Source organism: Pongo abelii, chromosome 12 (assembly GCF_028885655.2).
Source record: "Pongo abelii isolate AG06213 chromosome 12, NHGRI_mPonAbe1-v2.0_pri, whole genome shotgun sequence".
NCBI classification, from domain to species: domain Eukaryota; kingdom Metazoa; phylum Chordata; class Mammalia; order Primates; family Hominidae; genus Pongo; species Pongo abelii.
The window spans coordinates 39,846,556-39,873,520 of record NC_071997.2 but is presented as its reverse complement, the minus strand read 5'-3'; the positions used below and the strand labels follow the sequence as shown (position 1 = coordinate 39,873,520).

General features: G+C 46.3%; 1 protein-coding gene across 1 annotated transcript in view; it reads right to left on the bottom strand.

Annotated features, from left to right (window-relative positions):
* The window catches only part of SH3RF3 (SH3 domain containing ring finger 3), a 371,656-nt gene that overhangs the window by 36,220 nt on the left and 308,471 nt on the right, over positions 1 to 26,965 (bottom strand). Inside the window, exon 8 of the mRNA XM_024242724.3 lies at positions 19,148 to 19,467. Within this exon, the coding sequence (XP_024098492.1) occupies positions 19,148 to 19,467 (320 nt within the window). The remainder of the gene's footprint in view (positions 1 to 19,147; positions 19,468 to 26,965) is intronic.

Genomic DNA, 26,965 nt, shown 5'->3' with positions numbered 1-26,965 from the left:
CCTGCACAGCCTGTGTTCTCAGCTTACACGCCTGGTCCTGCTCCCATAGCCTCCTGAGCCAAGACCGGTGGCTGGGGCCCTTTAAAAGACCTTGAGCTTGACATGCATCTGGTAGCCCCAGGAGACCACCACTAACTGGGAAGGCAGTTCCAGTATCAAAGCCATAGAGGGTTAAAAACGTCACCATGAGAAGCAGCTCTGAATTTAACTTTTTTTTTTTTTTTTTTTTGAGACAGTCTTGCTTTGTTGCCCAGGCTGGAATGCATTGGCGCGATCTTGGCTCACTGCAAACTCCACCTCCCGGGCTCAAGCGATTAACCTGCCTCAGCCTCCAGAGTAGCTGGGATTACAGGTGCCCGCCACCACGCCTGGCTAATTTTTTTTTTATTTTTAATAGAGACAGGGTTTCACCATGTTGGCCAGGCTGGTCTCAAACTCCTGACCTCAAATGATCCACCTGCCTCAGCCTTCTAAAGTGCTGGGATTACAGGCATGAGCCACCACACCGGGCCTAACTTCCTTCTTATCCTGACTGGTCATCATTTGTGCTCGCTTCTTGCCAGGCACATGGAAACATTTTGCTTCCTGCCCTCTCTGAGATCCAGTGGGACCAAGCAGCATGATGTGTTACATAAGGACGTTTTGGTCAAGGACAGACCACAATGGGGGTCTTGTAAGACGATAATGAAACTGAAAAATTCCTGTTGCCTAGTGATGTCGCAGCTGTCATAACATCACAGTGCAACACATTCCCCTTCCTATGTTTAGCTATGTTTAGACACATGGTACTTGCTGCCGTGTTACAGTTGCCTGTGGTATTCAACACAGTCACATGCTGTGCAGGTTTTAGCCTAGGAGCCAGAGGATACACCACACAGCCTAGGTGTGTCATAGGCTGTGCCGTCTAGGTTTGCATGAGTCCACTCTGTGATGTTCACAAGACAAAATCACCAAATGACGCGTTTCTCAGAACATATCCCCTTTAAGTGACACATGACTGTATCTAGCTAGTTTTAATTAATGAGTTGTGGGAAACTTTGTGGACAAATGTGATGTGTGTCACTTCTGGGCTGAACTGTTTCCTGCTCTGAGGAGGTCCTCCAGGGTCTCTCTGCTTCTGACCCAGCAGCCTGCATGGAGGTGGAGCATGTTCACAGGACTGCGCCCTGGGGTGTTGGTGCGGTTGGCTACAGGCACGTGAGGTCTGTGAGGGATGTGAATGAGGGTGGAGCGTGCTCAGCCTGGCTCTGTTCCTCTGCATGTGCAGCCCGTCCTGACTACTGCCAGGGGACTGCAGAACGGTCAGATCAGGCAAAAGGTGCCCAGTGGGATTAAATCAGAGAGGAGCTGCTTCAAATGCTCATTCTCAAATAGATATGGAAATCATGCTCATCCTTTCTTCTGGCTCTAAAATGTATATACTCACAAAAATACATTATGTTCGTTTTAAAAATAAAGTGCTATCTTAACTTTTAAAAATATATATTTGACAAGTTTTGACATAGCAGATCCCCCTGCAGCAGCCCCACCATCTAGACGATGTGCATTGCCGCCGCCCTCACCGTGGGCCCAGGCCCCCGAATCCTGCCGTCCTTCCAGGGCTTCTTCCAGTCCCCAGGAAACCCCCGAGCTGCTTTCTGTCACTAAAAATGGGTGTGCATTTTCCAAAGTTTTATAGACATGGGACCCTCCAGTGGCTATTCTGCTTTCTGTCTGGCTCTTGACTGATTTTGCACTTCCCTTCCATTGCTGTGTGTATCAGCAGCTGGTTTCTTTTTCTTGCTGGGTGGTGCCCCTTTGCAGGGTTGAGCCACTGTCTGTGCATGCATTCATCAGCTGATTGACATCTGGGCCATTTCCAGTCTGAGGCTGTCACAAATAAAGCTGCCACGGATCCCTCATGCAGGAGCCTTTGTGTAGGCCTGTGTGTCTGCTTCTCCTAGGAGTGGAATGGCTGAGTGATAGGTGGCATGTTTAACTTCTTAAAAAATTGCTGAACTATCTTCCCAAGTAGTTGTGCCATTTTACATTTCCACCAGCAGAGCAGGAGGGTTCTCAGCCTAACCCTTTAAATATGCGCCTCTTTCTCTCTTTCACAGAGTATGAAGACATACACACACATGCACACAGATATATAGACACACACATACATGCATACATACACATATAGACACACATACACACATAAACACATGTGCACATATACACACAAACATATACACACATGCACAAGTACAGACATGCACAGATATAGACACACACACGCACACACTCAGAATGAATTGTGGACCTAAATGTAAAATGCAAAACTATGAAACTCCTAGAAGATAACATATGGAAAAATCTAGAGGACCTTAGGCTTAGCGGTGCCTTTTTAGATAAAACACCAAAGACACAATCATGAAATAGTTAATAAATTGGGCTCCATGAAAATTAACAACTTGTGCTCTGAAAAAGATACTGTCAAGAGAATGAGAAAACAGGTCACAGACTGAGAGAAAATATTTGCAAAAGACCACTACGGTATATCTAAAATGTACAAAGAACACTTAAAACTTAATAAGAAAACAAACAACCCAATTAAAAACTCAGCAAAGATCTAAATAGACATCTCATTAAAAAAGATGTACGGGCTGGGCAAAGGATTCACATCTATAATCCCAGCACTTTGGGAGGCCAAGGCGGGTGGATCACGAGGTCAGAAGATCAAGACCATCCTAGCTAACACGGTGAAACCCTGTCTCTACTAAAAATACAAAAAATTAGCTGGGCGTGGTGGCACGTGCCTGTAGTCCCAGCTACTTGGGAGGCTGAGGCAGGAGAATCACTTGAACCTGGGAGGCAGAGGTTGCAGCAGTGAGCCAAGATTGCCCTGCTGCACTCCAGCCTGGGTGACAGAGTGAGACTCCATCTCAAAAAAAAAAAAAAAGATGTACAGGTAGCAAATAAGCATATGAAAAGATGCTCAGCATTATCCGTTGACATGGTTTGGGTCTGTGTCCCCACCATATCTCATGCTGAATTGTAATCCCCAGTGTTGTAGGTGGGGTCTGGTGGGAGGTGATTGGATCATGGAAGTAGATTTCTCATGAATGATTTAGCACCATCCCCTTGGTACTCTCCCCGTGACAGTGAGTGAGTTCTCATGAGATCTGATTGTTTAAAGGTGTATAGCACCTCCTCCCTCTCTCTCTTGCTCCTGCTCCTGCCACATGAGACTCTTTGCTCCCTCTTTGTCTTCTGCCATGATTGGAAGCTTCCTGAGGTCTCCCCAGATGTAAAAGCTGCTATGCTTCCTGTACAGCCTGCAGAACCATAACCAATTAAACCTCTTTTCTTTATAAACTACCCAGTCTCAGGTATTTCTTTATAGCAGTGCAAGAATGGCCTAATACAGATGTCATTAGGGAATTGCAAAGTATAATAACAATGAGAGACCACTATATAACTATGAGGATGGCAAAATCCAAAACACTGACAACACTGAATGCTGGTGAGGATATGAAGCAATGAGAACTCTCATTCATTGCTGGTAGGAAAGCAAAATGGTGCAGCCACTTTGGAAGAGAGTTGGAAGTTTCTTACAAAAATGTACTTTTACCAACCTCAGCACATACTCTTACATACTCTTAGCAATCTCCCTTCTTGGTATTTATCCAAATTTATGTCCACATAAAAACCCACACAAGATGTTTATAGCAGCTGTATTCATAACTGCCAAAACTGGGAAGCAACTAAGATGTCCTTTGGTAGGTAAATGGATAAATAAACTGTGGTACATCTGGACAATGGAATTATTCAGTGCTAAAAAGTGAGCTACTAATCTATGAGAAGACATGGAGGAAACGTAAATGCATATCACTAAATAAAATAAGCCAATGCAAAAAGGCTACAACATTGTATATGATTTCAATTGTATAACAATCTAGAAAAGGGAAATCTATGAAGGCAGTAAAAAGGTCAGTGGTTGCTAGGAGTTAGATGGGAAAGAGTGATCAACAGGCAGAGCACAGAGGATTTTTAGGGCAGTCAAACTATGCTGTATGATACTATAATGGTGGACACATCTCATTATACATTTGTCAAAATCCATAGATTGGATAACACCAAGAGTAAACCCTAATGTAAACTATGGACATTGGGTAATGATGTGTCAAGGTAGGTTCATCAGTCCTGACACATGTACCACTTTGGTATAGGCCATTGATAGCAGAAGAGATTGTGCATGTGTTGGAGCAGGGAGTATATGAGGACTTTGCAATTCCTGCTCAATTTTTCTGTGAACCTAAATTTGCTCTAAAAATAAAGTCGCTTTAAAAAAAGTCTTGGAAGGATGACTTCCAATATCTGAAGGGCTATTTTTAGAAGAGGAAATCGATTGTGAAGGAGCAGAATTGGCAGAGATGGATCAACTCTGCAGGATGTGTATGTATGCGAGGCTATGCATGCATGTATGTGTTTGTGTATGCATCTATATATGTGTATACACGTTTACGTGTGCACATGTATTTTATATGCACGCAAATATCTGTGTACATGTAGTCATGTTTGTATGTGTATTTTTGTTGTGTATTCATGTAGATGTATATACATGAATATGCTTATTGCATGTGAATGTTATTTGTATGTGTTCACGTTGTACATGAGTTCATGTTATACATGTGTATGTATATGTATGAATGTGTGTATATTTGTGTGTGGATGTGTATCTATGTGTGTAGACTCTGTAGATTTTACCCGACAAGAGGATGAATCTTTTAATAGGTCAGTCCAGCCATAAAACAAGCCCCCTCATTAAGTGGTGAGCTCTTGTCCCTGGAAGTATTTTAGAAGAACCTGAATGATCCCCTGTAAAAATGCTGCAGCCCGGCCTGCTGGCAGGGTGGGTGCTGGCAGGTCTACCAGCACAGATGCCATCTGTTCTCCTTTCTAGAGCTATGTTCTGCGAGCTGGGGACCCTCCCGAGCGAGGGTCTATCCTTCCTCTCCTGGTGACCTCTTGCCAGGCACACTTTGTACGGGTGCCTCTTTCTAAGAGAAGACTCTAAATGTTCACCCCTGCCCTGTCTACACCACCTCTGGCAGAGTCCTGAAAGCCCAGCTGAGGGAATCAGTTGTGACAGGGAGAAAGGGGCCTCCACTGAGGGACAATTCCCTTGCATCTCTCCATGTCACAGGGGCATCCTTCTCCATGGTCTTAGCATGTTCCTAATACAAACATTTGCAGCCAGGTCTCTCCAAGGTGTTAAAAACTTTGGGTAGCTTGACTGCAGCGGAAACAAACATGAACATCTCCTCTTTTGTGAGCCTCGGGGTCTGATGGCTTCTTCCCCATTGCTTCCAGAGTCCCTGTTTGTTATCAAGTTGCACAACAATCAGAAATTGGAAGTAACTAATATTTCCTCCCACCCCAGGAGGGTCCAGAGGACACGCCTTTCACCACGACTATGAGAAACAGATGTGTGAGGGGAGTCTTCGCACCCTTGAAAAGCTCTGGGGTCACACTTCCCCATAGGCCGGACCTTACAGTGGGAACTATAGCCACGGATTTGGGAAACCTGGAAGTGACTGGGTCCCAGAGGGAGGGGGCAGGGCCCACATGGTGGCACATAATTACCAAAGACAAGGCCGACCAGGTGGTAATACCGTGAGGCAAGTTACCAAAACAGACAGCACAGTCAAGGCAGTAATCAACTGGCAACCGGCAGTCCGTTATATTCCTGGAAGAGAAATAGATGGGCTGTCTACTAAATTCTTACTTGAGCTGTATAAACAGAAGAGTTCTAGGTCTAGTGAAAAGAAGTATAATTTGAATCACGAAACAGGCCTTCAATCAATTCCCAGACTTGAGCTACTTTACAGACCCAGAATCCCTTGAATTTACAGGTTAGGTCTCCTTGACGAAAGACCCCAGTGCCATACCAAAAACTTACACTGTTAATCTTTCTCCCAGGCTTCCCCAAAGGGATCTACCCTAACAGGGTGACTGTGCATTAGGGAAAAGAAAATAATCAGACTTTTCAGGGACAGCTGGACACTGGTTCTGAACTGACCCTAAGTTCACAAGAGCCAAACATCACTATGGTCTGCCAGTCAGGGACGGGCTTACGGAGCACAGATGATCAGTGGAGTTTTATCTCATGTCCTTCTCACAGCAGTTCAAGTATGGCCCTGAAAGCATCCTGTGGGTTTTCTCCAGTTCTGAAATGCATCATTGGCCTAGACGTACTCAGCAGCAGGCAGAATCCTCACATTGGTTTCCTGACCTGTGGAGTGAGGGCTGTTATGCAAGAAAGGCCAGTGGAAGCCACTAACCTGCCTCTATTTCAGAAAATGGCAAAACAAAAGCAATACGCATTCCTAGAGGTACTGCAGAGATTAGTGCCATCAAAGACTTAAAGGATACAGGGGTGGTGATTCTCACCACCTCCCTATTCAACTCTCCTGTTTGGCCTGTGCAGAAGACAGATGGATCATGGAGAATGACAGAGGATTATCATAAGCTTAACCAGGTGGTGACTCCAACTGCAGATGCCATACCAGTATGGTTTCATTGTTTAAGCAAATTAACCCACCATACCTCTTGGTATCTGGTATTCAGTGATTAATCCGGCAAATGCTTTTTTGTTAGTAAAGACTGAAGCAGTTTGCTTTCAGCAGGCAAGGCCAGCAATGCACCTCAGGGGTAGATCAATTCTCCAACTCTGTGTCACAAAATAGTTTGCAGGGATGGTTATCACCTTTGCCTTCCTCAACATGTCATACGAGATGGCCCGTGACATTGATGGCCTTGTGCTGACTGGGCCTAGTGAGCAAAAAGTAGCAACTACTCTAGATTTGTTGGTAAGACACCTGCATGTCAGAGGATGGGAAATAAATTGAATTAAAATTCAAAGGCCTTCTATCTCAGTGAAATTTCTAGGGGTTTGGTGGTGCGGGGGCACATTGAGACATCCCTTGTCAGGTAGAGAAAAAGTGGTTGCATCTAGCCCCTCCTATGGCCAGAGTAAAAAAGGTGAGTGGGGCTCTTTGAATTTTTAGAGACAACATCCTCCTCAGATGGGTGTACTAATTTGGCCTATTTATTAAGTGACCCGCAAAATTGAGAGTTTTGAGTGGGACCTAGAACAAAAAAAGGCTCTGCAACAGGTCCAGGCTGCTGTGCAAGATGCTCTACCCCTTGGGCCACATGACCCAGCAGATCCAATGGTGCCTGAGGCACTATTGTGGCAGACAGGGATGCTATGTGGGGCCTTTGGCAGGTGAATCGCAGCGCAGGTCTTTAGGATTTTGGGGCAAGCCTCTGCTGTCTTCCAAGGACAGCTACTCTCTTTCTGAGAGATAGTTCTTGGTCTGCCACTGGGCCTTGGTAGAGACTAAATGCTTGACCATGAGCCACCAATTACCATCCAACCAGAGCTGCCCACTCTGAACTGGTGTTATCTGACCCACCAAGCATAAAGCTGGGTATGCATAGCAGCATTCCATGACCAAATGGAAGGGTGGATACATGATCAGGCTACAGCAGGTCCTGAAGGCACCAGTAAGTTACATGAGGAAGTGGCCTAAAATGCCCATGGTCCCCACTCCTGCTATGCTGCCTTCTCTCTCCCAGCCTGCACCTGTGGCCTCCTGGGCAGTTCCATAGGATCACACAGGAAGATAAGACTTGAGCCTGGTTCACAGATGGTTCTGCACCATATGCAGGCACCACCTGAAAGTGGGCAGCTGCAGCACTGCAACCCCTCTCTGGGACATCCCTGAGGGACAGCAGTGAAGGGAAAGCCTCTCAGTGGGCAGAACTTTGAGGAGTGCACCTGGTTGTGCACTTTGCTTGGAAGGAGAAGTGGCTAGAAGTGTGATTGTTTAATGATTCCTAGGCTGTGGCCGATGGTTTGGCTGGTTGGTCAGGGACTTGCAAGAAACGTAACTGGAAAATTGGTGACAAGGAAATTGGAAAAGCGCATGTGAAAAGACCTCTTTCAATGGGAAAACGTGTGGTGAAATTTGTGTCCCATTTAAATGCTCACCAAAGGGTGACCTCAGCAGAGGAGGACATTAGTAATTCCACAGATGGGATTCTGTGGAGCGCAGTCAATGACTGAGCCTCTTTCCTCAGCCATTCCTGTCATTGTCTAGTGGACCCATGAACAGAGTGGCCACTGTGGATGGAGGTGACGCATGGGCTCAGCATCATGGATTTCCACTGACCATGGCCAACCTGGCTACGGCCACCACTGTGTCCAATCCACCAGCAGCAGAGCACAACAGTGAGTCCCCAGCATGTCACCACTCCCTGAGATGGTCAGCATCCACCTGGGGGCAAGGTGACTACCTTGGACCACCTCCATTAAAGAAAGCGCAATGGTGTTTTGTCCTTACTGGAATAGATACTATTCACGCTAGATATGGATTTGTCTTGCCTACACACAATGCTTCTGCCAAAGTGAATATCCATGGACTTCAGAATGCCTTAGCCACCATCACAGTATTCCACACAGCACTGCTTCTGACTGAGGAGCTCACTCCATAGCAAATGAAGTGCAACAATGGACTCGTGTGGATGGAACTCACTGGCTCTACCATGTTCCCCATCGTGCTGGCAGCTGGCTTGACAGAATGTAGAATGACCTCTTGAAGACTCAGTTACAGCACCAGCTGGGTGACAGTCCCTTGCAGGGCTGGGACAATATTCTCCAGAAGGCTGGGTATGCTCTGAATCAGCATCAAATATATGGTGCTATTTCTCCTATAGCCAGGAGTCATGGGCCCAGGAATCATGGGGCAGAAATGGGAGTAGCACCACTCACTATGACCCCTAGTAACCCACTAGCAAAATGTCTGCTTCTTGTTCTCACAACATTATGTTCTACTAGTCTAGAGGTCTTGGTTCCAGGGGGAGGAATGTTGCCACCAGGAAACACAACAATGATTCCATTGAGCTGGAATTCAAGACTGCCACTCAGCCGCTTGGGGATCCTTGTGCCTTAGAATCAAAGGCAAGAACGGGAAATACTGTGCTGGCTGGGGTGACTGATCCTGACCACCGTGGGAAACTGGACTGCAGTCCATAGTGGACGTGGGCAAGAGCATGTCTGGGATACAGGAGATCCCTTGGGTTGTCTCCTAGCGCGCTCTCAATCACAATGCCCCGTGACTGAGGTCAATGGAAAACTATAACCACCCAATCCAGACAGGACTAAAAATGGCCCAGTCCCTTCAGGAGTGAAGGTTTGGATCACCCCACCAGGTAAGGGTCCATGCCCAGCTGAAGCGCTTTCTGAAGGGAAGGGGAATACAGATTGGATAGTAGACAAAGTAATTATAAATACCAGCTATGACCATGTGAACTGCTACAGAAATGAGGATTGTGATTGTCGTATTTCCTCCTATTTTGTTAAGAATATGTCTGTGTGAATGTGTATATTAAGCAGTACCTTCGTTTTCTTCTCTCTCTTATCTCACCATGTAATATAAGTTGCACTGACTTTTATATGATATGGTTATCATATGATAGTATTTAAGTTACAGGATATCAAGGAGAAGAGGAAGCATCACTCAAAGACTCTGAATCCTTTTCTGGGAAGGGTGCGTGCACTTTTGGTGTAGTCAGGCTTGTTGTATCATATTAGGCAGAAGTATGACTTTGCTTTTGTCTTTATGTGGAAACTAAGTATAGTTTACGGAGATATCAAGCTGACAAAGGGTGGACGGTGATGGTGAGTTTTATGTCAGTGTGGCTAGGCAGGTACTCAGTTGTTTGAGCAAACACTAATCTAGATGTTGCTATGAAGGCATTTTGCAAATGTGTTAATATCTACAGCCAGTTTACCTTAAGTAAAAGAGATTACTGGAAGTACCTACCTTGATAATGTGGGTAGGCCTCGCCCAATCAGCTGAAGGCCTTAAGAGCAATCACAGGCATCCTGTGGACAATGATTTTCTGCCTCAAGACTGCACAGCAACTCCTGACTGAGGGTCCAGCCTGCTGGGCTGCCCCACAGATTTCAGACTTGCCAGCCTCCACAATCACATAATTCCTTAAAATAAATAAATTATCTCTCTCTCAATCTCTCTCTCTCTCTCTCTCTCTGTCTCCTGCTGGTTCTGTTTCTCTGGAGACCCCTGACTGACACAAACCAATAATTAATTTTCATAGTATTTCCATGAGTAGAAAAAGACATTATTCCCATTTTAACACTAAATAAACTGAAGTCTAGGGGAGTTGTAAGGTGACCTTAAAGTGAAAGAGAGAATAAATAAGAGTTAGAAGGCAGGTGATGAAGCCATAAATCTAGCCATTTCTGCTGGTCTAATAAATAAATCCTATAGCGATAACATTTTCATGAAGTTGACCTATTGGTTCTATTTGAGATCCAGATAGAGTGTGAATCCTCTGAAAAGATTAATGAGTTTCATTCTTATGCTATATACAAATGTGTCCTGTAATGTATTAAGATGCAGCCTGGAAGGAATTACTAAGCAAGCACATAACTTATCAGGTGAATAAAAACCAAACTGTCCCAGGAGTGACTTCCCCTAGAGGGAGATGATGCTATGAAGCTGTCTTATTCCCTTGAGGTGACAGAGTGCCCTCCTCGGCTCCCCCACCACATGGCCTGAGTGCCTGAAAAAACAAAATAAAACCACAACAAATAGAAGGCCGAACCCAGCACTCTCTGTTCTTTCTCGGCATTGCCCTCAGTTATGGGACCAAAATAGAGAGCACTGGCAAGTGCTGTGGAATGTTCAGAGATGCCCTGCCATGCTGATTTTGTTGCCTTCTGGGAGGGACAGACGGCTGGGTCCGATGTGTGGGCATTACCTTCTGATGTAGTTTATGGGGCGTGCGCTTGTTTTTCTTCTGAACTGATGCCATCACTTGAGTTTTTCTGGGCATGGACGGCTGGAAAGAAATCCCATGTCTTTGAAAGCACTGTGAGAATACAGCAGTTGAAAAAGAAGGCAGTCACAGCAGTAGAGTTTTGCAGAACAGAATCTAGACTTGACGTGGGAATCGAGTTGTGCCAGGGGCTCCCAGCCATGCAGTGTGTGCATAGCTCGCCCCAGCCACACTGTCACACGCATCGCTTGCTTGTCCAGCTCATGTGGCACTAGAGTATAGGATTTCACAGTAATCCTGATTAGTTATTCGTTATTAGTCAGTGCCCTTTGGGGAGGGTGGCAGAACCCTCACAACTATTACACGTGACTCACAAATCCTTTTCATTTTCTAAAGTGTATTACTATTTTAAAAATGCATTTTGGTTTAATGCTTTGCAGTTGAAACCCTACTTCTGAATAACAGTTTTCTTGAGTTCCCTTCATTGTTCATATAACAAAATTAACCCCTTCTTTGATCTTTTAGAGAAGCCTCAAGGATATAAGTTTTACATCTGTATGGATCATTTAATTCTTCTAGGATCCAGACTTCAATTAACTATCAAATTCTTAATAATAATTTCTAATACTTTTGTCCTAAATACTATGCTATTATTCGTCAAACTAACTAAATTTACTCCTCCCAACAACTCAGGGTGGTAGGTGCTATCATCCCCATTTCACAGATGTGGAAACTGAGGCACGGAAGGTGGAGAAGCTTGCTCAAAGTCACACAGTTGGTAAACAGGAGATTGATTCACACTAGGCAGCCGACCCCAGGTCTACCCTCCATGCTGATTAATCCACTGTGTCTTCCTTCTCCAAATTCAAGCTTCACTCGCTGTTGAGATGACTGTGGCTCCCGCTCCTTCCCTCGTCCCTGCCACTTCCTGAAGGCTCAGCGGCATGAGCCCTAGGCTATTCTCCCCAGAAGAGAAGCTGACTAGCAGTAGCAGAGAATGGGGAGTGGGCGCTTGTGGGTACCATGGAGCCTGGTTTCATTCCCAGTGCCCTACTCGTTGTGTGGCCTTGGGCAGGTCACCTTGCCTCTCTGGACTTCATGTCCACATTTGTACCCTGAAAGCATCACCGGCACTCACAACCACGCTGAGATCCAGAAGTCTCATCCCAACGCAGAGGCCACGGAGTTTCTACAGGAGAACTGGGGACAGACAGCTTCGCTTGCTGTCCTGGGAGGGCGCAGATAACAAGAGAAGCCTCCAGGCCACCACTGACCTCTGCTCAGACCAGGCTGGGCCACTGCCCTGCCCCACTGAGGGCCTGTGCTCTGACGGGACATTCCTAACTTAGAGAAAGGTTGCCACTCCTGTCACCAATGAAGTGATGCTCCAGCAGTTTACGCCTTCCAAAAAAGGCTGTCTGGAAAACTTCAGAATGTTTTTTGGCAGCTGGGATTCACGCTTTCAGGATGGGTTCATTTTCAGCCGCACATGCCAGCTCCCCTTATCCCTCGGAAGGCAGCCTGACAATGAGGGAACAGGAAGAGGACCTGGAGTCGCTGGTGCTCCCAGCCACACGGGGCTGACTCTGCGATACCTTCTGCCTAGCCAATGCCAGTGCCACTGGCCAGCAGAGCTGCCAGGCAGGAGTGGCCAGGGCGGAGGTGGTTTCTGTGGCCCGTGGCTGACCATGAGACTCCTCAGTGACTTTGCTGTGGGGCAGACCCGAGGTTCCCAAGCCCCCAGTGGGCCTGGGAGCCCAGGGATGCATCAGGCTGTGGCTGCACCTGACGACACAGCATGGGCCGAGGGGCTCCGTGAGCAGGCTGCGGGGCAGGTCTCCCCTAAGACCTGCATGATGGTTCCCACGTGGGTGAATTCAGTTCTGGGTGAGGTCAGATCCAGCCCCTTCTACCTCTGATGCCAGAGTGTGCAGGTGACAGCAAGCCCCTCCCCACCCTGGCTGGTGGGAGCATGCAGCCAGCCTGTGCTGGCAGGGTGTAGCTGTCACTTCGGAAGTGAATGGCGCTGGTAAACCTGGAGAAGCTGGGATGAGGGCTGGCAGCAGCTGGCTTCCCAGGCTCCCTGTCGACAGAACTGGGATAGATGAGTAAAGGTCTACCTATTGCAGGATGCCTCCACTTGAGAGGAAATACATTTATAAGCCAGCGATTCTTCACTTTAGAGAGAGCTGCCTGGCTACTCAAAAGAGCTTCATCCTCAAGATTTCTTCAGATTGGATGTTCCTGGGATTTCATTAAAAATATAATCACACTCCTATATAATACCATAAGTGTATATGCCATATGTAACACATATATATGAGATATACATATATTTGATGGGTGGGTGCACACATGTGTCCCACAGACTCCATGCCCCAGACCAGGCCTTGCTGCTGTCATTATGGGTCATTCTGTTAGGTCCTCTGTTCCTTTCAGACCAAATTGGGTTTGCAGAGTCTTGATTATGTAGGTCATCCACATGGACTGGTTAGTGATTCATTGTTGCCCGGGTTCTGGCTGTGGTTGGGTCCAATGTGGACCCAGAAGGCAGACACCTAGGGCCCATTCTCCCCCCAAGGCCAACCTCATGGTCTCCTGCCAGCCGCTACCCTGGATGTCTCACTGTGGGATTCCTGGACAGGCCACGGCCTCCTAGGGACTGGGAGGTCACTACAGTCAGCACTTGGACCCAACACAGGAGGCAGGAGGCCAGCATTCCTGTGCCAGCTCCACTGCCGATGCTGTGTGGCCCCAGGCAAGTCTCTGAAGGTCTCTGAGCCTCAGGAACATCATGGAAAATGGAGAGTTTAATATAAAACATCTTTAGAGGCTCATTCAAGTTTCAATATTCTATTACTCACTGAAACTAAAACTACCACACCTATAAAGAGAGAGTTAACTTTTTTTTTCTGGCCCATAAAGAATTTCCCATAAGTCGTGAGAGTGAAAACTTACTGGCAGCAGTTTTTCCAATTCTCTTTAGTCTACAATCATCACCAGGTGCCTTCTATGGGCTGGGGTTGTCGACCTAAGGCTTCGAGATGTTTTTGAATTAAGTTTTATGTCAGGACTAGCACACAGCAACACAGAAGCTCCCCAGTGTACCGTCCCTACTGTATGCTCAGCATGAAGATCTATCCTACCCTGTTTCATTCTGTTTATCCCATCCAATCTAAATAAAAATGTGGGTCCCAATCCACTGGATTGATCATTTGAAGAATGCTGCTGTGGAACTCATGGCCGGGCCAGAGCCTTGGGAAACCTCAGCACCAAGGAGAGGGCTCCACAGAAGTCAGGCAGCCGGTGGGAGCACTCTCACCGTGTGGACTTGGTCAACTGCACAGGGACAGCAAGAGGCTCAGAACCCCGAGGAAGCAAGGAGCACCACTCACGGCCTGTGCTCAGGCCTTCCTGAGATCAATGGAAAACTATAACCACCCAATCCAGACAGGACTAAAAATGGTCCAGACCCTTCAGGAGTGAAGGTTTGGGTCACCCCACCAGGTAAGGGTCCATGACCAGCTGAGGCGCTTTCTGAAGGGAAGGGGAATACAGATTGGATAGTAGACAAAGTAATTATAAATACCAGCCATGACCACGTGAACAGCTACAGAAATGAGGATTGTAATTGTTGTAAGCATTTCCTCCTATTTTGTTATGAATATGTCTGTGTGAATGTGTATATTAAGCAGTACCTTTGTTTTCTTCTCTCTCTTATCTCACCATGTAATGTAAGTTGCACTGACTTTTATATGATATCATTATTATATGATAGTATTTAAGTTACAGGATATTTAAGTAGTTAAGTTACAGGATGGCACCCTCCTGCCCAGCACCTGCAGATTTTACAGTGCTGAGTGGCTGGCAACAAGGCCCTCCCAGGGCTGCCTGCTACCTCTCCCGTCCCTGGCCCTCACCTTCGGGCCACGTCCGCTGGCCTCTGCTCAGGCTGACCTTCAGCCAAGGATCCTCCCACCTGTGCTCCGGGAAGTCTCCCCTGACCTGGGCTGACCAGGCGCCTTTGTCGGTGACCGTCTGTTCCCACACGCAGGTCTATCACCCACCCTCTCCTGCAATCAATCGCCTGTTTACCTGTACAGTGACCTGTACTATACTCTGGCTCCTCCAGGCCAGGGTTGACCTTTCCATCATTATGAACTGTGTGCCTGCACTCTGCCAGGTACATCCTCATGCTCTTTGCAATACACAGATGAGTCAGGGATTGGGGCACAAGTAAGAGAGTGAGTGATGGCCGGTCGGGTGGTTAGGGATGCCAACTGCACGCAGCCCATTGCACCCTTCTCTTCTGGGTGACTCTCCCCTGGACTTAGGTACCCTGAGGGTTCGTATCACCTGGTGCTGATGTGCTCACACAGTTTCAAAACCAGAAAACTGTCACGGATGGACACAATAGGCAGTGTTCCATGGCTGTTTCAAGCACAAAATTCATTTTTAAGTGCAAAAGGATAACTTAAATCCTGAAGACCACCTTTTAAAACCAGATTTGAGTTCTACTGTGTAATTTATGGGTGTTGGGGGTCTGGCCACAGGGCAGCCCCTGCAGGGAGCAATATGATCAGGCAGGTAGGCAGGAAGAGACCTGGGTGAGTAGGCTGGAGAGGTTCCTGCATAGGCTGGCAGATGCCTGGGCCCAGAGAGGAGCTCTGGTTCAGGAATGGGTCTGGAGAAAGAACTGCCACTCTGTCTGCACTTGTATTATCTCTGGAGGCCTGCACACCACATCGGGCCACGCAGGGAACAGAGCTCAAAGGCCCAATCCCTCTGGATATAGCAGCAGAGCACCAGCCTCCCGGGGACCAGTTTCCCGGGGACCAGCCTCCCGGGAATAGCCTCCCAGGGACCAGCCTCCCGGCACCAGCCTCCTGGGGACAAGCCTCCCAGGAACCAGCCTTCTGGGACCAGCCTCCCAGCACCAGCCTCCTGGGACCAGCCTCCTGGGACCAGCCTCCCGGCACCAGCCTCCTGGGACCAGCCTCCCGGCACCAGCCTCCTGGGGACAAGCCTCCTGGCACAAGCCTCCCGGGAACCAGCCTCCTGGGGCCTTGACCATAGCCACTGACACCATACAACACAGACTGGTTTTGGGGCCTCTTCCTTCTCCACACACAGGGATATGGTGCGTAAATCTCCCACGCTCCTAGGAGAAAATTACTCCCTACTCTACGGCGCCCAGGAGCTGTATCAACCCTGACTTCTCTCTGGTATATGCATGGAAGGGCCTGGGTGGAATTTAGCAGCACTGGCGCTAGGAAACTGCGCTGCACTGAGGTATATGTATCAGTGGACGTGGGAGCGAGGAGCTCACTGTCTTTTCCCAAAGAAAATTTAACAGAAACAGACTGGAGAATACTGCCAAATGCTTTAAAAAACCTTTGCCATAATTAGACATGTGTACATCTATGATCAAGTTGCCCAAAGTTAGGAAGCCTGTTTAGTGTAGTCATGGCAGGGTGGGGCTCAGGAAGCGGCCTGCAGGGAGTGTGCTGGCTCCAGCCCCCTAGCCCAGCCCAGTCTGCTGGTGCAGGTCACACAGGCTCACTTGCTTCTGAGCAGTGGACTAAAATGACCATCATCTCTGCTCTTCTGCTACAAATGGCAGCTGTAAATGCCTTGGGCCCTGCTGCAAATTAGGAGAAATTCAAGTGGGAACACAGATGGGAAAAACGTTCACAGGTGGTTTTGTAGACCAGTGCTTGTCTTTGTTGGTTACGAGAGGTGGGAATGAAAAGCACACACAATGTGTGGGAGGGCGATGTGCTTCTCTGCTGGGGTTTGCTGAACCTCTGGACATAAGCTCACATGGCCTCACAAAAACCACTTCCCCTCCTGCCTGGAGCACAGCGTGGACTGCTCCCACAGCATGTGTCCAGCCCCAAGTGTGGCCTGTGCACTTCTGCTGCCCACGGAGGCTCGGGAGCTATCAGGGGAGGAGGAGGCTGAGCCACTGTATGTGCAGCTTTCCCTGTATGGCAGGGCATCCGTGCATGGTGCCTTTCATCAAGAGGGATGTTGGGGTGTCCTCTGGACTCAACCGTTCTTTGCTGATATAGCACAACTGTTAGAGGGCATAAACCTTAAGTGAAAGCGAAATATTTACAAAATGTCTAACAGGCAGGCTAGGAACAGACCCAGCTGGTGTTCATTAGCTTCACACTTAGGTGGGTGACGGGGAACAGCATCATCCTCCGTGTAGATTCGTACAGCACGTAATGTCATAGAAACCCACTCAGCAATGATCTTATTGAAGCCAGTCCCATTTGCTTCACAAACTAGAGAGAGAGAATTCTTGGGCAAAGAACTAGAAATGCTTAAGGAACTATTACGGCCCCCACTTTCCAAGTCTGCCCCTGGTTGTTCCTGAGCAGCTCGGAAGAAGGAAGAATGTTTAAGTGAGAGGGTAGGACTGTGAATCCCACCTCTCCCTCCTGATGAGACCCAGCCACATCTCATAACAAGGGCTGCAGGGTAGAAGGGAACAGATTCAAGACTGAACTGATCTTCAAACAGACAGACACAAAACACAGAGCAGCTGTTGCCCTTCATGCCAGGTGCCCTGTTAGGCTGGAGCAGACCTGAGCTTTGCTAGCTGCATGCCTCTGCCACACCAGTCAGCACAGGAACAACCATTGCTCTGGACTGAACAACACAGGAGGCGCTGAGGCCCTGCGGAACCTGGTGTGGCCCATGTCTGCAGCGTTCCCGGCTCATGTTGAGGACAGGGGAGCAGGGCCTGCCTCCACAGTGATGGGCAGAGAGCCCGCCGAGTCAGCGCTGGGTTTGGCAATGTCCTCAAGAAAGAGAGAGAGGCTGTCCCTGCCTGGAACACACCATCTTGTGTCCAGGGTGCCCATCTAAGCCCTGGCTAAGACATCCTGATCCAAAGACTAATGTTATATGGAAAGATGTCAAAAGATCCGCAGAATCAGTCAAGCCAAGAGAGAACAATCCCTAAACCACTCAGGCAGCAAGGCCAATACACAGAGTGGCTCCTTGCCCAGCACCCAGCCCAACGCCCTAGGGATACAGCCTCAGGCAGTGCATGGACCCTGAGCCCTGGAGAATTGCTTATTGGGTTTCACATGGGCTTCCAAAAACTTCATGTAAAAAACAAATACTAAAATATCTAATCAACAATTTTAAAACATAGGTTACATGTTGAAACAATAATATTCTGAATATTGGGTTTAATGGAATAAGCTATTAAAATGAATTTCACCTTTTAAATTTATTTTTAAATTAATTTTACTTTTTAAAAATGTGGCTACTAGAAAATTTAAAATTAGATTTGAGGTTTGCATTATGTTTCTGCTGGACAGCACTGATTTAGAAGTCTGGATTCTCATCCTGGTTAATCTAACGTCTAGCGGGGTGGCAACTGGAACAAGTTTCTTGGACTCAGATTTTCTTTCTTTTTCCTTTTTTTTTGAGATGCAGTCTTGCTCTGTTGCCTAGGCTGGAGTGCAGTGGCACAATCTTGGCTCACTGCAGGCTCTGCCCCCCGGTTTCCAGTGATTCTCCTGCTTCAGCCTCCTGGGTAGCTGGGATTACAGGCGCACGCCACCATGCCTGGCTAATTTTTGTATTTTTAGTAGAGATGGGGTTTTGTCATGTTGGCCAGGCTGGTTTCAAACTCCTGACCTCAGGTGATCCGCCCGCCTCAGCCTCCCAAAGTGCTGAGATTACAGGCTTGAGCCACCAGGCCTGGCCCAGATTTTCTTTTATGAAATCAGCACTTCATGGCTAAAAGAATAGCTAAAAAACACACCAGCCATCAGGTCAGCATTCTCCTGTTCCTTCTCATTGCTCCTCAGGCAACAGGCCTGTCCCATATGGTTGAACAGGTTGTGGACTGCACAAGGATGACATATTGAAGGGAGTGGGTGCTGTTCACACCGCACACGTAGATTTGTATATTTATTATTACAATATCCCAGCACATGGCAATAAATATCTCGTTCTAACAAAATGAGTATATTACAATGATTTTACAACAGATGGAACTAAGGCATTTTCAAGAGAGGACACCTTTTTCTCATTTGCATGAGAAATGTAGCTGGACTTGCATGGCCCTGCCAGCACCCAAGGCCTGCCTGATTCCTCTCCAACCAGCTGCTCTGGTGGTTTGTCTCCCTCTCTGTCACACGCCTGGTTCATCTAGGGGCAGGCGCTTGGAGCCCACATGCTAGCTTCAGTTGCACAAATGCCACTGCCACCTAGTGCCAAAGAGTTACAGTAAGCAGCTGGCCTCTACCCCAGGGCTCATCCAGGATGGGGCTCTTACCTTTTCACTTTTCTTCTCGTCTAGTTTGCATCCCGTGTTGGTGGGGCTGGATGTGGACAGAACACCGATGGGTCCCCCTCCGGCCTCCCCGTTGAGGTTTGCGGCACTGACATTGGGAGGTGTGATAGCTGATGCTGCTGATGTGAGGGGGATGGCCTGCCGTGGGCACATCTGCACCGGGGGCTGGTGGCTGTGCTGCGGGGACACCACCGAGTGGGGCCTGAGGCTGGTGGCAGGCAGGCGGGATGGAGAGTTCTGAGTGCGCAGGGGTGACACGGTGGCAGTTGGCCGGTCCTGAGCCTGGGCTGCAGAGTGGGCAGCTGGAGACGGGGTTGGAGAGAGAGCAGGTTGAAAGGTTAGTTTGCAACTTGCGATGCCTGCCAGGCAGCTGCAGTGCACACTCAGGCTCCCTCCTTGAGCACTCCCAGCCTCTCTCTGAAGTGTCTCCAGACAGAACTGGCCTCTTCACAGATGGAGAAACAGGCCAAGAAACCCTGAAAATGCATTCCTATCTTCCAAAGCCCAAGGGATCAGGGGGTCCTGCCACGGCTCAAAACACCCCTTTCCTCAGGTGGAGCTAAAACAGCTTTGCCAAGGTTGCCATGAACATGGGCACATTTCCAGTTCTATGAAGTCCTTTAACTCAGCGGTCCCCAACCATTTTGGCACCAATGACCCGTTTCGTGGAAGACAATTTTTCCACAGACTGAGGCAGGGGATGGTTTCAGGATGATTCAAGCGCATTACATTTGTTATGTACTTTATTTCTATTATTACTACATTGTAATATATAGTGAAATAATTATACAACTTACCATAACATAGAATCAGTGGGACCACTGAGCTTATTTTCCTGCAACTAGACAGTCCCATCTAGAGGTGATGAGAGACAGTGACAGATCATCAGCCATTAGATTCTCATAAGGAGCATGCAACCTAGATCTCACATATGTGGAGTAAGGTTTGTGCTCCTATGAGAACCTAATGCCGCTGCTAATGTGATGGGTGGTGGAGCTCAGGTGGTAATGCAAGCATTGAAGAGGGGCTGTAAATACAGATGAAGTTTTCCTTGCTCACCCACCACTCACAACCTGCTGTGAAGCCCAGTTCCTAACAGGCCATGGACCGGAATTGGTCTGTGGCTTGGAGGCTGGGGACTCCTGCTCTAATTTTCTCTGCTGTGATGAGCTGAAGCACTCAGAAAAATTTTGAAAATATGGTTTTGAAATATGGTTGTAAAATGCTCATAAACATAAAGCCTGTGAAAGCATCTCGGTGAAGCCTCAAGATGTCCCCTGAATTATTAAGCACCACTGCACGCAAGCCGATCAAGCTTGACTCTAGTTACTCTTGATCCTGAACTGGCCTGGCTGGTCCTTGGTTTCCACACTGGGTATGTCATCTTGCTGAGTGAGGGCTGAGCATGTGAGAGCTGCCTTGGCTGGGGACAACTGCAGAAAGAAAGCAGCAGACATTTCTCCCAGCAGCAGCCTGGAGGAGAAGCCGCCCACCACCCTGCTGCCATCTGCCTGCATTTGCTGCTGTGCCTGCATGTCGAAGCACCGGGCTTCCAGGTTTACAAAACTGGAACCTTACAACTGTGGATCCACCACCTTGCTGCCAGCAAAAACAATTCTTAAAGATGTTAGGGATTGAAAGTTGTAACATTTGCAAAAATCTCCCATATGAAAAGATACAGCTCCCTTCAAACACACCACCACATTAATAGTAATCCTGCTACTATGTGTGTTAGTAATTTCAGGGAATTTTCTCCTTAATAAATATGGATGAAACAAATGCTGGGAGAGAATGAACGTCCCCAGGGGAATGGTGACTTGTGTCCTGGGTTGTTCTGGCCCAAGTGGAGACCTGGGCTGAGCATCAGACACTGCTTTATACCAAGTGGCCCAGGCAGCACCACGCAGCTCACATCCAGCTGCTGTGCATTCTTAAGGCAGAGAAAAATTATGTCATACTGTAATCATTTTCTACCAGCAGACTTTGTGGCATTCATGGCTTCAGAGCATGAAAGAAAATACATGCAATAAAAACAATCTTCTCAGCCCCCAACTATGCACTCGTTAATCCTAACAGCGTTTGGAGGCCACGGGAAGTAGCACTGTGAGACATACAAAGCTCTCCATCTGGGAGTCGGGCCTTCTTCTGACATAGCCGTGTGTGAAGCGCTGGTGAGATCTAATTATGTGATCCCCGATTCTCCGGGACTTGGGCAGCCTGCTGTTTCTACGAGGTGAAATACAGAAAGGCTGATTTATGTGGGGTTTTTTTTTTTCTGTTTTTTCTTTTTTCTTTTCTTTTTTTTTTTTTAAATATTCAGGGCTTCAGCTGGGTTGGAAACTTGAAACATTTGATCCTAACCCAACACAGCTCCACATTTACAAGGAGAGCAGGTCAGGCAATCACACAGATCCAGGGGCCTCGGGTCATTTAATCACCCTGGAAACCCTGACTCGGAGGCCGCTCCTCGAGATTTATTCATCTCTCCCCTCAGCTGTCTGACTCCCCTTCTCTCGGTCCAGGGTCCCTGGAAGGGGGTGACAGCCTGCCAGGGAAGTGCTGTGGCCCTTGGCATTGGGACTGCACCAGGGTCTGTGCCCCTGGGCTGTACGTGGCTGGCCTCTACCTCCTGGCCGGCTTCCCCTTGCCTGCCACACTACTTTGCTCATCCAGGCACCAAAGAAGAGAGGGAGTGTGTTCCAGCAAGCTCCAACCTCACCTCCTAATACTCTCCCCTCAGCCACACTGGCCTCCTGGCCACTCTGCCAATAGGACTGGCTCCTGGTCACCTCAGAGGCACAGTGCCAGCACCCCTGCCCATAGCCCTCACCTCCCTCATAGCTGCAAGGCGGGACCCTCGGGTGCCTGGAAGGCTCAGATACCACCTTCTAGAGACCTGCCTACCACCTTCACGGTGCTGCCTGATCCTGCAGCCTCAGCCTCCCCTGCTCCTGCTCTAGCTCCAGCTTTCCTTTGCCCCTAAGGCTCTTAGCTCCTCACAGTTGTGTAATTTACATGTTCGCTAGAGGCTGATTGTTCATTGCCTGTCCCCACTGTGCAACAGAGCTCCACGAGGTGGGGACATGGCTGCTTAATTCACGATAACACGCGCAATGCTGCCTGGCATGTAGAAGGTGCTCTGTACATTTTTTGAATAAAAGAGTGAGTCTCTGAGGAAAAAAGAGCCCCAGCCACGTCACTTCTGATTTCACAGAATGGAACCACTGGAGAAGAAAAACTGTAGCGTGAGAAAGCAAGGCACAGCTCAGGTCATGACACTGGCTGGTGAAGAATGTGCTCATCTCTGGTAGGATTTACCCTTATTTTCACCCACCCCGGGTACCCCAACCCCAAGCTGGCTGGGACTACTCGTTAGTGATGCCAAAGTAGCCCACACCTTCTTTGAAGCTGAGAGATGAAGGCTGCTTAGGAAAGCACCACCCATGGTCCCTGCTTTTCCCTTTCCTCTCTTCTTTAAACTTTTGGTGTGTTTCAGTCCCGCTGCAGCCTCCAAGGACTGTGAGCCCTCACTCAGTTCACTCTGTGTCCCTAGTATCTGTAGGTGCTTTATAAATGATAGGGGAATGAATAAATGACCTACTGCATCACCAGCTTTGTCCTTTCCTTATTTTCAGGGGTATCGCTTCCCACTTCAGGGATGAAATGGAACTCCCACAATTCCAAGCCAACCCTCCTCTCTACTTCCCCACACCCCTCCCTTCCAGTCACAAGGACTCTGGGTCCCACCAGGTCAACACCTTCACCCACATCCTTGATACCTTCTCTGGCTCATCCCTTCTCTCATATATTTAGCCTCTTTATTAGCTTTCCCCCATAATTTATTAACCAGTTGTCTCTCCCATTTAATAAATAATCTTCCTTCTATGCCTTATCCTCTTTTAGCTAGTACCTCCTTTTCCCATTTTTCTTTATACTTAATATTTTTGAAATAGTGTGTACACTGGCTCTTTCTTATGTTTTTATTCATTTCTATGTAAGTAATCTGTATCTGCCCTCTGGCAGCTTTTATAGTATTTTCCTTATCCTTTGATGCTTTAAGTTCAGCATGTTTAGGTTTGGATTTTTGGTTATTTTTCCTACTCTGCACTCTTTGTGCTTTCTGTGTGAGGACTTGAGCCCCTCTTCAATTTTGGAGAATTCTCAGGGACTACTCCTTTGAATCTTCTCTCTGTCCCATCCCTTCTATTTTCCAGTTATGAAAATCCTGTTAAAAGTAGTTTGGAGCTCCTCAATCTATCCTCCATGTTTATACATCTCTTTCATATTTTTCATCTCTGCTCTGTATTCTGGATAAATTCCTTTGTATGGCTTTCCCATTTCACTAATTCCACTTTCAACTGTGTCTAGAGTTTATGCTACCTACAGAGGTTTTGTATTTAAATATATATTTTTCCTCTCCAAAATTTCAAATTGGTTCTTTTTCATATCCAGTTGTTTCTGATTCATAGCCATCCACCTATTTTTTCATAGCTTCCTGTTTTTCTTTTTTTTGTGTGTGTGTATGTTATTCCTTCTTTTCCTCTTAGATCTTAAACATACTGATTTCAAAGATGCTCTCAGATTTCTCCCTTATTTTCCTCCCATCTCTTGAGTTTATCGGCTAACTTATGTGTGAGTTTCCCTTTTGTGCTTTGAAATCTTAGTGTGCCAGCTCACCCTGAGCTTGCGGCTCTTTGTCTACTTTTCTAGGTCTGGCAGTTCTGTTGTTAGTGCTGTCTGGCCTCTGGGACCATCCCTTAGAACTAGGTTTAATGGGCTTCTTGGAGTTCTGGTCCTGCAGAGAGGATGCTAAGCTAGTCCTAGTCCTCAGGCCAGAGCCATCCTCAAACCCAGCACCATGACCAGGGTTGGGGTTCTCTCTCTTCTTTCTCTCACACCCCAGGTGGAGGCTTAGTACGGCCTATCCCCTGGAAAATGATGGAGCTTTTAGAACTGGCACACCTGGCTCTAGTCCCCTGATTTTCACAGGGGCTTCCTGTCCATATTCTCCTGCAGGATTTGAAAGTCAGCCAACAAGGCCTGCTTTTTATCCTACAGCCAGTAGGCCAGTGCTTCAGCACTTGGCTGTTGTGTGTTCCATTTTATATAGACCCATAGAGTTGACTTTTTAAATATTAAAAACAAACATCTTTACAACAATATCACATAAACTTAATTACTGTAGTTTTATAAGAAGTCTCTAAATCAGTGTTAGCTTCCCAAGTTCACTGTTCTTTTTCATTTCATTCAGCTCAAAATGCTTTATAATATCCCTTTTGATTTGTTCTTTAATATATGGGTCATTTTGAAGTAAACTGTTATTTAGTTTTCAAATATTTGAGTATATCAAATGTTTGTTATTATTTGTATTAATGATTTCTAATTCAATGCCACTGTGGTCAGGGAATGTAGTTTCCATGACTTGAATCCCTTTAAATGTGCTGAAACTTAAAAATATTATGGCCCAGTATATAATCTATCTCAGTAAATGTTCTGTGTGCACTTGAAAAGAAGGTGCATTTTGCTGTTGTTGGGTAGAATGTTTCACAAACGTCAACTAAGTCAAGTTGATTATACTGTTGTTCTAATGTTTTAAATTTTTACCATTTTATGTCTAACTGTTCTATCAATTATTGAGACATGAAAGTCTCTGACCATAATTGTAGATTTGTTTATTTCTCCTTGTACCTTTATTCATATTGCTTATGTATTTTGAAGTTCTGTTACTTGATGTATAAATATTTAGAACTGTTATGTCTTCTTAATGAACTGACCCCTTTATTGTTACGAAATTGCCTTTTTATCTCTAATAATTTTTATAAATTCTGCTCTATCTGATTAAGATAACCACTCCAGCTTGCTTTTGATTAATATTAGCATGGTATAATCTATTCTCATTATTGGCAGATTCTGTATTTGCAAATTCTTCTACTAGTGAAAAACGATTTGTAATCCCCAAGTCATTATCTGTGGTGCTTTCAGTTATTTTCAGACGTTCATGAAATGGCAAAAATTTCAGTTGCCTGACACCCATATTCCCAGCTGAGGTTGAACAAGGCGATTTTTGTTTCAGTGTCACACAGAGATGACAGGAGGATAGAGCTGATAGGGGGCAACACAGTATAATGCAGACAGTTTTGGCTCTGAGGCCAGTTGGACAGTATTTGAATCCCAGCTCTGGCACCTGTTAATAGGGCAGCCTCAGGTCAGCCACTTAATCCTTCTGAACCTCATTTTCTCTTTTGTCAAATAAGTAAAATAGAATCTACCAGAACAAGATGGTAACTTATGTGAGATATGTGTACACACCCATGCACGCATGCCACACACAATTTCATCTAGAAGCAACAGTTCAGTATTCACAAATTCACTGCTCATGATAACTTCATAGAATGTAACTACCATGAATAATGAGAATGTGTATAACTTGTTCCATCCCTTCACTTTTAGCTTATTTATGTCTTTAGACTTGAAGTATTAAAGTATGTTTCTTACAGCACACCGTTGGTTTTTTGTTTGTTTTTAGTAATATGTGACAATTTCTGCATTATATTTAGGGTTATTTAGACCATTTACATTTTGTGTGATTACTTACATGATTAGGTTTAAACCTACCATCCTACTATATGTTCTTTGACCCATGTATTCTTTCTTTTCCCTTCTGTTAATGTTTTCTTTTGGATGTTTTCATGATTCCTTTTTATTCCCTTTTAGCTTATTTGCTGTAACTTTTTGTTTCATAGTGACTGTTTACATCTTTATTATAGTCATTTACAAATGATTTCATAACATAAAGATTCATAGTATAAGAATGTTACAGTAGTATACCAAACTTCCACTTCTCCCTTCCCAAACTTTGTGTTTTTGTTTATTGTACATTTTACTTTTGAGTTTTAAATCCCAAACTAGATTGCTTTCACTTTTGTTTAAACAGTCAATTATATTTTAAAGATATTCAAATAATAAGAAAACATCTTATATATTTATCTATGTAGTTACCATTTCCAGTGCTTTTCATTCCTTTGTATAGATCTTCATTTTCATCTGGTATCATTTGCCTTCTTTCTAAATAATTTCATTTTTACCTTTCTAATAGTGTGGATTTTTTCTTTTTTTTTTTTTGAGGTGGAGTCTCGCTCCATCGCCCAGGCTGGAGTGCAGTGGCGCGATCTCGGCTCACTGCAAGCTCCGCCTCCCAGGTTCACGCCATTCTCCTGCCTCAGCCTCCTGAGTAGCTGTGACTACAGGCGCCCACCAACATGCCTGGCTAATTTTTTGTGTTTTTAGTAGAGACGGGGTTTCACTGTGTTAGCCAGGATGGTCTCGATCTCCCGACCTTGTGATCTGCCCGTCTCGGCTTCCCAAAGTGCTGGGATTACAGGCGTGAGCCACTGTGCCAGGCCAATAGTGTGGATTTATTAGTGACAAAATCTTTTAGTTTTATTATTTCTGAATAATTCTTTATTTTGCTTTTTCTGAAAGATATTTTTGCTGGGAGTAGAGTACTAGATTGACAGGTATATTTCTTTCAGTATGTTTTTTGGTTATTCTACTGTCGTCTCACTTGAACTGTTCTTGACATCATCCTTATCCTTATCTTTTTTTCTATTTCATGTAGTGTATCTTTTATTCCTCTGGCTGTTTTCAGTGTTTTCTTTACGTGAGATTTTGAACAATTTGATTGTGATTTGCCTTGTTACAGTTCTCTTCATGTTTCCTGTGCTTGGTGTTCACCAACTGTCTTTGAACTGTGTTTGTGGTTTTCATCAAATTTGGAACAATTTTGGTCATTATTTCTTC